At 31.3% G+C, this 17,981-nt stretch overlaps 1 protein-coding gene across 1 annotated transcript; it reads right to left on the bottom strand.

Annotated features, from left to right (window-relative positions):
- Positions 1-13,143: 13,143 nt before the first annotated feature.
- On the bottom strand, positions 13,144-15,152 carry LOC127115800 (GDSL esterase/lipase At4g16230). Its single transcript, XM_051047250.1, has 5 exons — positions 14,770-15,152; positions 14,551-14,678; positions 14,052-14,297; positions 13,601-13,856; positions 13,144-13,508 (listed from the first exon to the last, which is right to left on the bottom strand). Exons 1-5 carry the CDS (start codon positions 14,990-14,992, stop codon positions 13,285-13,287), a joined length of 1,077 nt encoding a protein of 358 aa, XP_050903207.1. The 5' UTR covers positions 14,993-15,152; the 3' UTR covers positions 13,144-13,284.
- Between the last annotated feature and the right edge of the window lie 2,829 nt (positions 15,153-17,981).

Raw genomic sequence — 17,981 nt, 5'->3', positions numbered from 1 at the left:
TCTCTCGACACAAAGTTTTTTGGTTGCACTATATAGATTGTTTCATCAATGTTACCATTGAGGAAAGTCGTCTTGACATCCATTTGATGGAGTTCCAAATCATAATGTGCAACAAGATACATGATTATCCTAAAAGAGTCTTTTGATGAAACCAGAGAGGAATTCTCTTTAAATTCAATCCCTTCCTTTTGTGTATATCCCTTATCTACAGGACGGGCTTTATACCTCTCCGCATTACCGTTAGAATCTCGCTTGGTCTTAAAAATTCATTTGCAACCAATGGGTTTCACATCTTCTGGTAACGTGACAAGTTCCTAAACTTTATTGTCTTGCATGGACTTATACTCCTCCTTCATTGCTTCAATCGACCAGAGTTAGAATCTTGCATGGCTTGACGGAAGTTAATTGGATCATCTTCCATCATAACATTATTTTCCTCATGTTCTTGGAGAAAGACTATGTAATCATCCAGAATAACATTTCTCCTTTCTCTAGTGGATCTCCACAAAGGTATTGGTTCTTGTAACATTTGTTCTTTAGGATCTTGAGTTTGTTCTTCATGAATTGCCAAATCATCTTGAGTTAGAGGAATTTCAACAATGTCTTGTGGAGGTTTCGTTCTTGCTTGATCAAAAGCAACTATATAAATCAATTCTGGAATTGTTACTGATTCTTCCTCTAAGATAAAGTTTATAACCTTATTCTTCCCCCAAACTCAATATCCTCAAAGAATGTGGTCGTTCCCGTCTCAAAAATTGAACTTAATTTAGGATCGTAAAAATTATAGCCCCTAAATATTTCAGAATAGCCAATAAAGTAGTTGCTCACTGTTCGGGAGTCCAATTTCTTTTCATTTGGTCTGTAAGGCTTTTCCCTAGCTAGACATCCCCACACATGAAAATGTTTTAGACTAGGCTTTCACTCTGTCCAAAGCTCGTAAGGTATTTTGGCAGTTGCCTTTGTTGGTACTCTATTTAGGATGTAAGTTGCAGTATTTAGTGTCTCTCCACATAGTGACTCTGGCAAGGTAGAATGACAAATCATACTTCTTACCATATCCTTAAGAGTCTGATTTCGTCTTTCAGTAACAATGTTCATACTAGACGATCCTAGCATTGTGCACTATGGGACGATTCCACATTCCTCCGGGTATTTGGGAAAAGGCCCTGGACGTTGTTCACTTGAACTGTCATATCTGCCTTAATTTCACCTCCACGACCAGACTTGACTTTCTTAATTATTTTGTTGAGTTGATTCTCAACTTCAGCCTTAAACGATTTGAACACATTCAATGATTGAGACTTTTCATGTATGAGAAATATGTACGCATATCTTGAATAATCGTCTATGAATGATATAAAATATTATTGACCATTCGAAGAAGGTGTGGGAAATGGTCCACAAATATCCGTATGTATTAATTCTAAGACATTTGTAGCTCTCTATGCAACATATTTCTTTGTTTTGGTTTGTTTACCTTTAATGCACTCAACACAAACATCAAAGTTTGTGAAGTCAATGGAATCCAAAATTTCATCGGACACTAGTCGTTCAACTCTATTTTTAGAGATGTGACTTAGGCGCTTGTGCCATAGTGCTTCTGAATTTTTATCATCAATTTTACGCTTAGTACCACGTGATTCCACATTCAAGGATTCGCCAACAGGTAGTTATTGTGTCAAGCAAATATAGATTATCATGACCCATAAGTGAACTAGTTCCAACAATATATGAATTGAAAGACAACTTGAACATATTGTTTCCAAATGAACAAAAATTACCTGATTTGTCCAAATAAGAAACTGAAATTAAATGTCGTCTAATTGACGGAACCACAAAAGTGTCTTTGAAATCCAAATAAAATCGGGTACACATCAATAATCTAAAATTCCATATAGCTTTCACCTCCACCGACTTTCTATCTCCGTATAAATATATCTTTCAACATTATTTGGCTTTCGGTAGTTCAGGAAACCCTTCATTGAAACACTGATGTTAGTAGATACACCAGAGTCTGTCCACCAAGTGTTTCCAGGCACTAAAGCTAAATTTACCTCAACACAGACCAAACTATAACTCATGCGATTGGAGCGATCCCACTTCTCATAATTTTTCCTATGTTTAGAGGTACTAAATTCCGTAAGAGAAGGTGGTTCCTTCATATCTAATGTAAGGGCAATATCCATGCAGCCAAGAACAATTTCTATGTTCTCATTCCAATCCTTAAAACTTATCCCATTAAGGACCTGAACCTTATTCATATTAGTAGATACTGAAGCAATTGTAGCTGAAAAATAGAACATAATAAACACTATAAATATACTCACACAAAAAAATTGAATTATCAATATGTTCAAATAAAGACATAACTCGTCTCAAGATACCTAGTGCACCATCAATATTGAGTCTTTGAACAATAATATTAACTGCTAGTGGTACTTTTTTTGTAACGGCCAAGCATTGATATTAAAAAAATGTCGAATATTATAATAATAATAATAATAATAATAATAATAACAATAATAATAATAATAATAATAAATAAATAAATAAATAAATTTACCAAAAAAATATTTATTTATTAAAATAACTTATCTCAATATTATAGTAAGCTATTCATGTATTTGTTACCAAATTTGAAAACCATGTGACATAAGAATAAGTAAAATAATTCAAGACCACAATCCTAAGTTATCAAAAACATACATTCATAATTAAATAGAGTAATAATGCACCTGATTCAGAAAGATATCAACTCTATATTAGGAGAATTTTGCAGCTAATTTTCATATGGCATCGGACATAACATCACCCAATTTTCAATTACCACTTCAGTATATTTGGTAACAAATACATGAATAGCTTACTATAATATTGAGATAAGTTATTTTAATAAATAAATATTTTTTTGGTAAATTTATTTATTTATTTATTATTATTATTATTATTATTATTGTTATTATTATTATTATTATTATTATTATTATTATTATTATTATTATAATATTCGACATTTTTTTAATATCAATGCTTGGCCGTTACAAAAAAAGTACCACTAGCAGTTAATATTATTGTTCAAAGACTCAATATTGATGGTGCACTAGGTATCTTGAGACGAGTTATGTCTTTATTTGAACATATTGATAATTCAATTTTTTTGTGTGAGTATATTTATAGTGTTTATTATGTTCTATTTTTCAGCTACAATTGCTTCAGTATCTACTAATATGAATAAGGTTCAGGTCCTTAATGGGATAAGTTTTAAGGATTGGAATGAGAACATAGAAATTGTTCTTGGCTGCATGGATATTGCCCTTACATTAGATATGAAGGAACCACCTTCTCTTACGGAATTTAGTACCTCTAAACATAGGAAAAATTATGAGAAGTGGGATCGCTCCAATCGCATGAGTTATAGTTTGGTCTGTGTTGAGGTAAATTTAGCTTTAGTGCCTGGAAACACTTGGTGGACAGACTCTGGTGTATCTACTAACATCAGTGTTTCAATGAAGGGTTTCCTGAACTACCGAAAGCCAAATAATGTTGAAAGATATATTTATACGGAGATAGAAAGTCGGTGGAGGTGAAAGCTATATGGAATTTTAGATTATTGATGATACAAAAAAATTGAATTATCAATATGTTCAAATAAAGACATAACTCGTCTCAAGATACCTAGTGCACCATCAATATTGAGTCTTTGAACAATAATATTAACTGCTAGTGGTACTTTTTTTGTAACGGCCAAGCATTGATATTAAAAAAATGTCGAATATTATAATAATAATAATAATAATAATAATAATAAATAAATAAATAAATAAATTTACCAAAAAAATATTTATTTATTAAAATAACTTATCTCAATATTATAGTAAGCTATTCATGTATTTGTTACCAAATATACTGAAGTGGTAATTGAAAATTGGATGATGTTATGTCCGATGCCATATGAAAATTAGCTGCAGAATTCTCCTAATATAGAGTTGATATCTTTCTGAATCAGGTGCATTATTACTCTATTTAATTATGAATGTATGTTTTTGATAACTTAGGATTGTGGTCTTGAATTATTTTACTTATTCTTATGTCACATGGTTTTCAAATTTGGTAATTACAATAATCTCACAATTCATGACATTTATGCTTTTAACCATATACTTAATATTAATTAGACCACTATAATTTTGGCTAATTAAATAATGACACTAACACATGAAATATTACATTTGTGATCTAAAAATTCTAACATACCCACTTTCTCATTTGCAAAAATGTTGGTTTAATTTGACTAAAAATAATAATTTGATGATTATACACAATAAAAAACACCTATAAATTTGAGAAAATAAAATTTATGACTGTGACTTATTTTTAATTAAAAATAAGGTGAAAATATTATATATATATATATATATATATATATATATATATATATATATATATATATATATATATATATATATATTACAATTTTAATTTAAATGAAAAAAGAAGTTAATTTATAGAAAAAAATAGACATTATGAACATGATCAACCTCATGAATTATATTAAAATTAGATGAATTATCAAGAGACCATTAAGATTAACTATATGAGTTGGTAAACATCTAAACCTGATTAAAAGCTACATGAATAACTAATTAAATAGAAACAAATAGTAAATAAAATAAAATAAAATAAACATAATAAAAATAAAATTCAACATATAAAGGGGGTGCAAAGTCGGTTAAGTTTATTAGGTTGAAATGAAGTGGGATGTTAAAAACAAAGGGTTGAGCCCAATATGCCAAGGGCCTAGCAAAAAAATCAGAAATAAAATAAAACAAATATAAAAAATGAAAATAAAATAAACAAAGTGAAAAATGCGTGGTCTTTGGATCAGGTTACCAAAGTGGATCAAGATCCAACATGGGGTGTTGATCACTTGACCATCAGAGGTTAACTGATCAGAGGCTCGTGATTGAGGGTATACCAAGGTAAGGGTGCACATGCATACATGGAATAAGGTCAAAGTACTTTGATCAAGTGGTAGTGTTGATCAAAGGCGTATGGAGGGAGTATTAAAACGAACTTTCTTCAGAGTTGCCTCATTTCTCCATCTTCTTTCTCTCTCCACTTCTCGTTCTCTTAGAGTCCTTCTTTCTCTATTCCCTTCGCTCTCCCTTCTCTCTAAATTACAAATATTATATATATATATATATATATATATATATATATATTACAATTTTAATTTAAATTAAAAAAGAAGTTAATTTATAAAAAAAAAGGGACATTATGAATATGATAAACCTTTTTCACCTTCAACCTCGCCCTCAAACCCTAATCTACCCAGAACGACCTCTATCTTACCCAGATCGACATCAAACCACCCACAAACCTTATATCGTAACCCTTCAACACCCTATATCACCCATCAGGTGGATACATGGTCAGCTGCTCAACGCTTCAGAGATATATTTTTAGGTGACCCTCCAACACCGTTCTATGGACGATATCAATATCCCGGGATGGAGACCCTGATTCAGCTCGGAGGACCTATACAACATCAACAACAACACCACCTGTCTCATTCTCTTAGCTCACTCCCTCGCAACACTAGAGTCCCTTCAGGAGTCTAGGACAGAGAGACCAGCAGGGACAAATGTCCCCTATCTTCGCCTTTGTGCATCATGGCGACCTGACTTCCATTATCAGCTATGACACGCAGATGACAGACAAAGACAGAGGCATTGATGAGGATTCGTTTTATTTTTCTTTCTTTCTTCATCTTTTTATTCTTTTTAGTTTAGTTTGATGTTTTGTTATTTTATTTGGTTATTAAGATTCCGATGCACTGCCTAAAACTTTGTTTGAATATTATAGTAGTTTTATTTTAGTTAATTCATTTTATGTTTATGTTATTTAAGTGATGATTGCTAGCATGAGTGGCTGACTCAGATCACCTAGATAAAGTTTTGATGCCATATCCACGTCAATACCAATTAATCATAATATCTCTGAAATGATTTGATGTGGTTTTCTGGAAGTTCTACTGGAAGGGGTGCAAGATCATTATAAATGAGTGTGAAGTTGCATCACACAAGAGGCACTGTGGACATTGTTAACTCTTACCAACATGGTGAGAACAAAAAAAGCCAAACACAATACTCATCATATGAGAGAGCATCCAAGTATGTTTTTATCATCTAGAACTTACATCTGCTCGTTTTTGATATCCATTGCATGATTACACATACTGAGATACATTGTTTGTTATAGCCTTTCTAGCCATCCCATATATTATTGTATCCTCTATTAACTCATTTTGAGCCTGTACTCGCATTGTTTATTTTTTCACCACATCATTAGCCCTTGGCCAAACACTTTCCTACCTTGTTCAGAGTTTTTGTGTATTATTTTTGGATCTGTGTTTCATTATAATTTTGGGGTTGTTGTTGGAATAACGACCTTTAAGTTTGGGGTAATTGTGCAGCATGGATAAAAGTGAGCGCACCTGGAAAAAAAGTTGAAAAGTTAGCTTAACTGAATAAAAAAAAGTAATAAACAAAAGCACTCACCAGAAGGAGAACTCAGTTGGATACCAATAATCAAAGAAAAATCCAAAAAATGAGTAGTCCAAGCTAGATAACCAAAGAAAAAGTAGAGTCTAGATAAACTCCAACAGTGATACTTTAGAATGAACATAGTGAAAAGAATGATCGCAGTTACTCTGAACCATTAACCTACTTATCCATATAACATCCCACAATTAGTCCTAGCCCCATTACAACTTGAAAGACCTCAAAAATGTGTGTATTATGTATCTGGTAATTGAGAGAGAGCTTATGCAAACCTATGGTATGGTAATGCATATTGTAAATTTATATACATTAACACCCGAGAGAACTGGTGAGAGTGTGAATAGGGTTGACAGGAGAAATAGTGTTATCAAGTGTTAGTGTGACATCTCATTTGACCTCGGCGATCAGGTCAAATGAAAAGTAGAAACAAAGGAGAATCATGGAAGATCTCAGAGGTATGTGTTTAAAGTCTTTACTTTGTTGGTGATTAGTGACATGATGTTTTTATGCTAAAAGTTGCTTGAGGGGAAACAACAAGCTAAGTTTGGGGTTGTTATCAGTCACCATTTGTGTTAGTTTTATTGTCATTTGAATGTCAAAAACAAGTGAATTGTTGTGAGTTTGGGTAGTAGTTCAAACCTATTTTAGTAGATTTCTATCATGTCTTGATATGCTGAGGTTTTATTGATCCTGGGCTATTTTATGCGCTTGAGGTAGTGTTTCATGTTTTTGCAGGTCTAATGAATCAAGAGGAATTTGATAAGAGAAGAATCTAGATAAAAATACATGAGTAGGAGAAAAAGAGAAGATTTTAAGCATCTCCTGCCCATACGCATATGAGGGTCTTATACGCGTATTGCCACTCAGTGCCATCAACCATCATACACATACCACTAAAGAGAGGGGAAAAATAATTCCTCTGCTCATACACATACGGGATGGTCCATACGCGTATGAGACCAACCAGCCAAGGCCCGCATGTGCAGTCCTGAGCCTTACACATATGGCTCTAGCTAGGTCATACGTCTTACCTTGGGCCATACACGTATGAGCCAATGAAAAAATATGCCATACACGTATAGGAGGATACAATACACGTACGACATGACCCATGTCTGAGAAGCCAAAATTTCACCTATTTAGCCAAAAAACGCGAATTTCCAAAGTTGGACGATTTTTCAGTGCAAAGAACGCGTTGTGAAGACTGGAGAAATCGAGAATTCGTGGTAGATCAAGAATTTGATGAACTCTAAGTGATTGAAGATCTCTTTTCTTCCATTAATTTGTAATGTCTACACTTTCTGTTTTGTTATACTTTAATATTATGAGTAGCTAAACCCCTTAATGCTAGGGGATGTCCCTGATTCAAATTTATGCAATAATTTTAGTTTGAACCTTGTAATAACATTGGTTTTGTGATCTTTGATTTACTTCCAATTTGTTCTTAATGCTTTCTCCCTCTGACAAATTGAGTCTGATTCACGGTTAATATTTAGGCCGGACCATCATTGTTAACGCTTAATTGTGAGTAATTCATAGTAGATATCACCTAGTACTAGGGATACCATATGGAAACCGGAATACCCTTGATTAAAATACTACTTAATTTCATCTATAATTCTCTATGGACATAAGAGTTAATTTGAAAGATTAAAGGTTTTCTCACTAAGGACTTAGGAGTAAACACCATTAAGGACTGATAGTCAGAATTGTTAAATTAAGTTATTGCCAGGTCAAGTCATTTTTGTTGATGAATCAAATCATACACCTTTCCTAGCATGTTCACTCATAATTGCTTTTAAATTGTTATGTTGCTTTATTCACTTTCAATTGCACTTTATTTTCTATTCCTCAAACACCAATTCAAAACCCCTAGTTTTTTGTTTAACTAAACTTAAACACAAATTATGTATCGTCAAGCAGTCCTTGAGATCGATACTCGGGACTTCCCATTATTACTATATTGGCAGATTAGTACACTTGCTAATTTACCGGTTAGATAGAAATTAAATAAGTCAAATTAAAACATAATACGATAAGATAATATGGATAATGAAGTGTCTGAAGACATAAAGTGTTAATGATAATTATGATACAACCTATAATCGACAAAAAAATTATAAAGTCCTCGGCAGACACCTGTGTATGAGAACTATTCCAAGGAGAAAATTTTCAACCACGCATAATAAAAGTCACATGGTGCCTGCCATTAAATACCAAAAACTCCTACCACCCATGTACTCAACCTTACTAGATAAGTTGATTGAAAACTAATGACATCCATAATATCTATCCTCGCCAATTTCACATAGTCCATTGCACTCACTAGTTAGAGTGTTCTCAGAGTCCCCCTCGTCATAGTCACCTCCAGAGTCGTCCTCAGTGGGGTCAGAGGTATTGTCTTCCTCAATCCTATTAGCTTATAACCCCAAATACAGCACATGTGTCAAGGATATGTCAGGGAGCTCCTCCACATCAAATAAATTATGAGTGAATATCGAAGAGAGTCCTATGGACATCCCCAAGTCTAAAAGAGGCTTTGACACCTCCTGAAAAAATGACTCTCTATCAACATATAGGGCATATTACGGTATAGGTGGGGTATGGGGAGAGATCATCAGTCCATACTGATCAATCACTCCATAAATGAAATTGAAGATGATAATGTAAGTTGGATCTAAAATGTGATGGCCCTACGAGATAAGGTGGCCTTCAGATCCATACCAGCTGCAAATGTGGCCTCGAGTATGTTCCCGATGAAAATTGCTTGTCTTCAGGTTGGGTTAAACATCTAGGACATCTTAGTCAACTCATATGGAAATGTGCTAGCTCGTATCTCATCAGGATTATCATGATCTAATGGTGTAAAGCCCATACATCAACTAAAAGGGTCAACAATATGAAAATAACAAATACACAGGAGTAGAGTAGCAAGCATAAAAGGAACAAACATTGTACGTGGATTAGAAATATCAGTCAAACACATGTATATACTATTATAAAAATAATGCATTTAACATATCATTAAGACTCATTTCCTAATGCAATATATATAAATTGATGCATATGATTATGAAATTTCAATCCCTTTGTAAAGGGGCGTGCCATCATTTTGTGATTTAGTGCCACTAAGATGATGGGTATAATGATGGAATGAACTAGAAAGTATACCGGTAGTGTCAAAGTAATATAAATTCTTCTCTACAGGGATTTTAAATTTAACAAGCTAATTATTGGGCGATTTAAAATGAAATAAATTTTTTTTGGGGGGGGGGGTATGATGATGTTTTGGTTCGAACACAAGAACGAGAAAACTAAAGGATTAACATTATATAATGAGAGGAATTAGATATTTATTTCGAATCCCCTAATTATACGTGTTGATGAACTATATATATTAGATAAGTTACAATTACGATAAAATCTCATGGCAAATTAAAAAGGCCACTGCAACCAATTCCTTAGTGTACAACTCACTAATTTACACAATAATTCCCAAATTCCTTAGGCCAATTCCAGTTAAATTAGGCATTACTAAATTCGTTAATTCACTAGCCACAATTTATAATTACCTATTCCTAGTTAATTACTAAGTTGATTAATTGTCCTAGTTCAGATAGGTAGACTTACGATCAATCATCCCTACTCGTTTGATATCAATTCACAAGCTCATCAACATGAAAAAAGAAATGAACACAAGAAAAATTAAATAATATAATAACATAAAAGAATTCAAATAATATCAAACAAACATATTATCCAACAGAGTACAATTAGATTCATATCAAAACACCTAATCTAAAACAACTTATCTATTCATAGTGACAATAATGACTACCATGAGATGATGAGGAGTCTCCGTCAAAATTTATGGAAAATAAGCTCTCCAATGCTCCATAAAATTATGCTAAAAAATCTCATAGCCGCCACTTTCTATCTCAAATTCAGAACCCCTAAAAAGTAACCTAATTCTCCTTTTAAAGTTGCAAAAAATGTGTTAGAGAATCGTTGCATCGTGCTCACATTACTTCTTATCGCAATCGCAATGTGACGTCATCGTGCCCACGAAGTCCACATCGCGGCCGCGAGAAATCATGAAGCAAAGTCACTCTTTTTTTCTTCCTTTTTTCTTCAGTTTTTCACTAAGTCCATATTTCTCACTTTTTTGTCACTTTATTCCATTCTTCCATACTTTGGCTTCACTTTTTCTCATAATCATTTCAATTTGTATGATTTTTGCTCGTAATATTACATAATGACAATGTGTCATCACAACCCTAAACTTAACCTAATGCTTGTCCTCAAGTAACCTATCAACTCGCTAAACATTTCATCAAAATTAAAATATTTACTCTTACCAATGAATATCACATTTCTTTTATTGATCAACACTTATGTTCCCTACTTCAATCAAATTAACTCGGAAAATTTCTTCCAAACACACAAGTACTTAACCAGTCTCTCATATCACCTTTATTCACTTAATTTGACTGGATAATCACACAATCAATGTACAAAAGTATTAAGCAATGAATTTGTAAAATTTCTAACAGAGTCAATTAAAGTCATATTTAAACACACACTTTTGAGGTCTTTTCAAGGTTGTAACGTGGCTTGTGTCAGAGTAGGATAATTTAGGATAATAAGCTTAAATCTTTGGAGTAGATACCTAGTTTTCCTTAAGTTATATGATTCCTTTTGTATCACTCTTTTTCTAGTCAATTGGTACTAGAGAATTCAATTTGTTGGTCCTTTTAATCACCATTTCTTATTTTTATTTTTATTTTTATTTCTTTTAATCAATTTCTCTAGTACCCCAACCCCAAACTTAAACATTGCTAACTTCCAAGAGCAACCTCAAACTTATTCTTTTGCATTAGACAAGGAAAATAAATTTTTCTACCTAACTCCAAAGAGGGTGGAAATATTTAATCTTTAACGTATGGTAGTTCTTTTGAAATATGATTGTCGGTGAAGATAATGGAGCCTAATGTATGATTTTCAATTCAGGTGAAAATTATTGGTGTTGGTTAAAAATGTACATGTTGACAAAGTCCTACATCACTTAGTTTTATAAAGGAAAAGAGTCCAATACTATATAAATTTCAAGTTCTTCATTATAAAATGCACCAGTAAAAAATACTTTAAGCTTATATTTATTTTTTTAATAATATTTTTTCTTATAATCTTGTATTAAAGTATTATGAGATCTAGTTAAATATTTGCTTAGGGGTGTGTGAGTGTACTTGAGGTGGTTAAGGGTATAGATTATGTATTATAACAATTTTCAGATAATGTTATTTATTAGTTGTCATTTGACAACAATCTTGGATTTTCTCATATTTGGAGTTTCCACGTTATTTCCTTGTGATGTGATCGTTTTACTTTATTTTCTCTATGCCATTTTTCCAAACAATTGGTATTAAAGCTTTTGGTTTGATTCGAGAATATGAGTTTTTAGTATGATCTGTAATTGCAACTATGTATGTTCTTTCATATTAGGAAATAAGAGTAGTATTGTGAAAATGTTGTTGAGTTACCGTCACAAGTTCCACTGTACAGTTTGGGTTAAAAAAATTGATGGAAAATTTATTTTTGACCTGTGAAAAGTTCAAGTCAAAGATATGTTTATACAATCAAGATTACATAAGGTGTTGGTTTGTGGTTAGCTCATGAGCACGATTGATATGAATGTGAGGTGTACTGTGAGATTATGTTGGCAGTTGAAGAGCTTCCTGCCAACCTGAAAGTTGCACCATAAATTTTTCAGTATGATTTCTGACATGTGAAAATTCTTGGAATGATTTAACTTCAAGTTAATTATACTCTTGACGGCAAAGTATGATAGTCCTTTTGAACCATGGATATCTGTAAAGACAATATTAAAATTCTTGGAGTGATTTAGCTTTATGTGATTATACTCTTCCGATGGAGTATGATAGTTCTTTTGAACTATAATTGTCAGTGAAGACAATGTAAAAATTCTTGGAGTAATTTAACTTTAAGTGATTATACTCTTATAATGGAGTATGATAGTTCTTTTGAACTATGATTATTGGTGAAGACAATGAAGAAAGTATTGGAGTGATGTAGCTTCAAGTGAAGATATTCTTTATGATGAATTGTAATAGTTATTTTGAACTATGATTGTCGTTGAAGACAATTAAAATTGATGTATTATTTTCAATCAAGGTGAAGATTGTTGGTGTTGGTTGAAAATATATATGTTGACGAAGTCCCACATTATTTAGTCTTATAATGGAAGAGAGAATGCAATGCTATATAAATTATTCAAATTCTTTATTACAAAATACATATATCAAAAACAGTTTAATCTTGTATTTGATTATTTATATTTTTTTATACTCTAGTATTAGAGTATTCTGAAATATAATTAAATATTTGATTAAGAGGAGTGTGAGTGTAACAAGGGACATATGAGTGGATGAAGATGAATTATATGATATAACAATTTTCATGTATTATTATTCAATAGTTATCATCGACAACGACCTTGATTTATGGAAAAAAAACACTTATGCATCTTAATAAAAAGAGGACTGTGAGTTTAATGAGAGACTGATTCTTGTAATAATTTTCCTATATTATTATTCTTTAGTTATCATTTGACAACGACCTTTAAAAATGTTTAATGCCTCTTAATAAAAAGCTATACTATAAGGAAATTCTCGCCCATAAAAATTTAAATTCTAGCAGCATCTCAACCTTGCAATAGTTGCCAAACATTTGTAGGTGAAATATCATTAACATCACCATTTAATAAACGTTTTGCAATGATAACATTGGCAGCATCACTAGGATGGAAAGTATCCCAAAAAATATACTTTGATCTATCTTCACAAACTATTGAATAACCACCACATGCAATCAACCCTCCAAATCGACCAACTAGGTGACAACATGCAGAATTTGGATTCTTGAAACCTATAACACATTAAAACAACTATAGTCATTAATAAAAAAAAGACAAAAAATATTTGAACACTTCAAATAAATAATGAACTAACCAACCCTACCATATTTAGTGTAATTCATGATGATATCTTCCATAATGTGGTAAGCATCTCCATAAACAAATAATGAACCTTTCAAAATTGTTCTCAATTCTTCAACAAGGCTTTTCAATTGAGTGTTAAATAATTGAGCTAGTTGATTAGGGAATGTGACACATTTATCTCTAGAAAATGGGTTAGAATCTCTCATGTATGGTATACATCCAATAGGCCCAACATTTACTACAACAATTTTTCTTGCTCCAAGATTGAACAACCTCTGCAAATAGCTGTAATATGTTATTATGTACACAATTAACAAATAAAATATAAACATTCTTATATGAATTCTTTGAGATTGAGATTCTTAGCAAAACAATATTTGAGGGGGTGTCAGACGGGCTATTCGCTCAGGACCTCAAATTTATTACAATTAAATTATACTAAAAACTTTTCTGGTTGTTAGAAAAATTACCGATAATTGTACTCTGAATGTTGATATCATGATGGCTACAAATGATTCTGGAGACAAAAACTGAAAATTTGGAATTGAAGGTGGAGGTGACAAATAATTATCTAGGAAATCATTTGAGCCAAATGCTACCGTGAAGAGAGCATTATTGAGTAACTTGAGAGATGCTGAAACACCAATTTTTGTTATGATTTCTTGTCTTGTATTCGCAAAGTTATCAATTTGTGCGTCGAAGTTGATTCGACCAACCTATCAATTACATGAACAAAGATTTAAAAAATACCATAATATTTGATTTTTTTTTATAAATCAGATATCCTCTATATGCAATTGTAGAGACAAATTTATCGAGTCAAACATCACCGCTCTTTATGACACACTAATATTTTATTAGAGCTCTATTACTATTATTGTCCTATTCAAAAGCTGTTTCTTATTGAATTTTGATACTCCAATAATTGAACTTAGAACTAGACAACAACAAAGTGAAGCAAAAACTTACAAAAATATGACCAGTGTAATTGAGAATTCCAGCTGCAGCAGAAGCATAATTAACACCTTTTAGAATCACCATTCCAGAGGTATTAGGAGACAAGTAAGGTGGAGTAAAGCCAAGACCCAGTTTTTGTTCTAGTAAAAATCCAAAGTTAGAGAAATTTTACATTAACAATTCATCATCATAAGATTAACAAAAATGAAAGAATCTAAAACAAACTCTTACCTATAACATCCACAACGGTTCTTCCATTGCAAAAACGACCTGTTGGTTTACCAAAATCAATTCCATAAGGGTAATGATTTGCTTTTGCAAGTGAAGTAATGTAATTGTTGTTTCCAACATCAAGTAAAGAATCTCCAAAAACAAATGAAGCTTGGATTTTATATGATATGGTGATTTTGAATGAGAGTAATATCATAAGAATTCTAAAATGATGAAGACCCATTGGAGAGAAAATTTTAGAACATGAATGGTTGAGTCAACTTTTTAAACAGGTTCCATATATGTTCGAATAATTTGGTGGATACAGACAAGTTAAATAGTAGTACACATTCTTACAAAATATTAATTATCTTAAACCAACATGATTTGTATTTGCTCTTTTATTTTTGTATATAGCACTTGCGCCAACTACTGATCTAGTTGTACATATTGCCAGCTTTTATATATACACCATTTCTTCAAAATAGTTTTGCCAACCAATAATATATTTATTTAGTATAGTTAATGGTTAAAAAAAATTATATCTTTTTAATGATAAATAGAATATAGTATAATGGAAAGGGTGAATAATCACCAAATTACAATCATTAAAATCTCTAAACACAAGAACAAAGAAAAAATAAAATAAAAAAGAAAGGAAAAAAAAAACAAATCGACATTGCTGATAAAAAGTTCCTCTCCAAAAATGTTCAAGAAACTAACAAAATACATTTCATTGGCAATCAATTAGATCTCAAGCTGTCAAATCCACCATCTCATCATAAGAACATCAAATAAACAAAGTCATAACTTATCTCTGAATTAAGGAAAACACTCAATCCACTAAATATGCAGTAGATGATAGAGTTCGGAAATCATTACGAGAGGAAATCATTACGAGAAGGTGCAAAAGTTCACCTTTGATTTACCTAAAAACTATTTCCTAACTAAACAAATATTTTTCTCCTCCACCTCTTTTTTTTTTTTGAAATTGTGATTCCGTTAAAAGATAACATAATTACAAATTTTTCAGATGAGACAGACTACCACGTGCCAAATCAACAAATAACCACTCATATTCTTAATCCTACCTCATAGAGAAAGAAAACACTCAAAAGCATCCTAGGATTATTAGGGATAACTATCTACTACCTCAGTCAGTTAAAGATTCTATACCGTAGTGAGAAGACAAGCTCACACGTGACGAATAAATGAACGACAAACTCAACGAAAAAAATCACATAAATGACAAACAATCCTACTAAAATATGAAATCACTCATCTCTTAGACAAATTTACTCTAATCGAGAGTCTATCTTGCAAAAGTTGTCAAGAGAAGATTGAGATCTTGGAAGGAGCCCAACTAAACCAGATAAGAGGGGTGATTTGATTCTCCATCGAAAGATCATAAGAAGAGATCGATCTATTCCTCTGAACAAGATAATCAGAGACCACTAAAAAAATTATCCTCTCTAGCATGCTTCCAAATCCACTAACAAATCTCTTTTCCAATAAGATAACTAAAGTTATCTAAGTAGATTCAAGCCGAGAATTTCCCCCCTAATAATAACCCAAAGTAGTTAAAAGGAAGAGAATTATATTAATTAGGGTCTGTTTGATATGGTTTTGGAAAACTGTTTTTTAGTTTTTAAAAATTAAAAATTATAAAATTTGTTTGGTAGTCTAATTTTATAAAACTATTTTTTAAAACTATTTTCTATTTGTGAGTTTTTAAAACTAAAAATCTAAAATAGGTTTTAGAGGTTTTGATTTTTTGGTTTTTAGTTTTGGAAATTAGGAAGAGGACAAAACAAAAAAAACTGATACTATATTCATCAATGACAAATTTGTAACATTGTTCAATTTTAAAACAATTTTTAAAAGTTAGATTACCAAACATGTTTTTTCTTCAAAACTGTTTTTTTAAAATTAATTTCTAAAATAGTTTTTAAAAATTAAAAACTAAAACTCATTCAAACATGCCCTTAATCTCCCTTTTTATTTTCAAAATCTTATTCAATGTGTTTTTTAGTTTTATGTATAGAATGTATAGATTAACTGTTATTCCGGTTGGGGAATATTCAATGCAAGTTGGACAATGTGTGTGAAAAATGAGCATAATTGTTTAGTGGGCTAGAAAAGAAAATCAACTTTCCCTTGTGATAGAATCCTATTTCAAGCTTTTCACTTGTAGATGTCACACTCATCGTGGCCAAAAAGGCATCACCCGTGAGGGTGAAGTACAAATTCGAATTTATCCCATTTTCAGCCATGTTTGATTCTTGAGAAAGAGAGTAGAATGAAGTTGTATCTTTACTTGATAACATTAAATTTGAAATATCATATAAACAGTATGATAATTAATATATGTTTGATACAAGTAATTTGATTTCAAATCTTTTAAATAAAGTTTCGTGATTGATATTATTTACAGATTTTGTAAATTTTAGGGATTAATTTGAATTTTTAAAACCGTTTAGGGATTATTTTATAAATTTGAAAAATATAGGAATCAATTTAGAAAATTTTAAATATTAATTAATTTGACATTCATATAACATGGAGTTAGGAAGAATTTCAAAATAGTTGCTTTAAAGTGTTATTTGAAAAAAACTTAAATTTAATTTTTATAAAGAAATATTTTATACCAAATTTGATCAAATAATCACCAATCAAAAGGTATGTTGGTACATACTTTTTATTTATTATTGGATTAAATGCATGTTGTGTTTTTTTTTTTAATTATTAGTTTAGTTTCGAATTGAACCTTATCAAAATGTATGTTGATTTAAAGTTTTATGGTATTCATTTTGTTAACATTAGTTACTTTTTTGTTTTGTTTACTAGCACTAGAGAAAACAAAGACTCAATTATTGTCTATGTTAAGCATAAGTGTGTTGGTAAGAAAGTTGTGTTGGTAAGAAAGTTGGACGTTGAACCATTATGCTTTTACAAGGGTGTTTATTATGGATTTTGGTAAACATCCATTAATCCTTTAAAATTGATATTTTGATTATTTGTAGGATCAATTAGATTGATTCTAGAATATATGTGCATAGTTTTCTTAAAATTGTCTTGATAATGAGTATTTTTACACTAGTTCGTGATTTTAAAGTAATGCAAGAATAATTTATAAAGAACAATTTCGACTGCAAATATAAAGAAATGAAGAACAACTTCGACTGAAACTTAAAAGGTATGAAAATAACATTAACGTAAATGATTTGACATTG

The sequence above is a fragment of the Lathyrus oleraceus genome, chromosome 1, assembly GCF_024323335.1.
Source record: "Lathyrus oleraceus cultivar Zhongwan6 chromosome 1, CAAS_Psat_ZW6_1.0, whole genome shotgun sequence".
Taxonomy (NCBI): Eukaryota; Viridiplantae; Streptophyta; class Magnoliopsida; order Fabales; family Fabaceae; genus Lathyrus; species Lathyrus oleraceus.
This window is presented reverse-complemented; position numbering and strand designations above follow the sequence as displayed.

Bases quoted from the DNA above. Each gene is read 5' to 3' on its own strand.
- LOC127115800 (XM_051047250.1), bottom strand. From the start codon at position 14,992: ATGGGTCTTCATCATTTTAGAATTCTTATGATATTACTCTCATTCAAA. The intron at 14,679-14,769 runs GTAAGAGTTTGT...GATTTTTACTAG, and splicing joins AACCGTTGTGGATGTTATAG to AACAAAAACTGGGTCTTGGC. The intron at 14,298-14,550 runs GTAAGTTTTTGC...TGTAATTGATAG, and splicing joins ATTACACTGGTCATATTTTT to GTTGGTCGAATCAACTTCGA.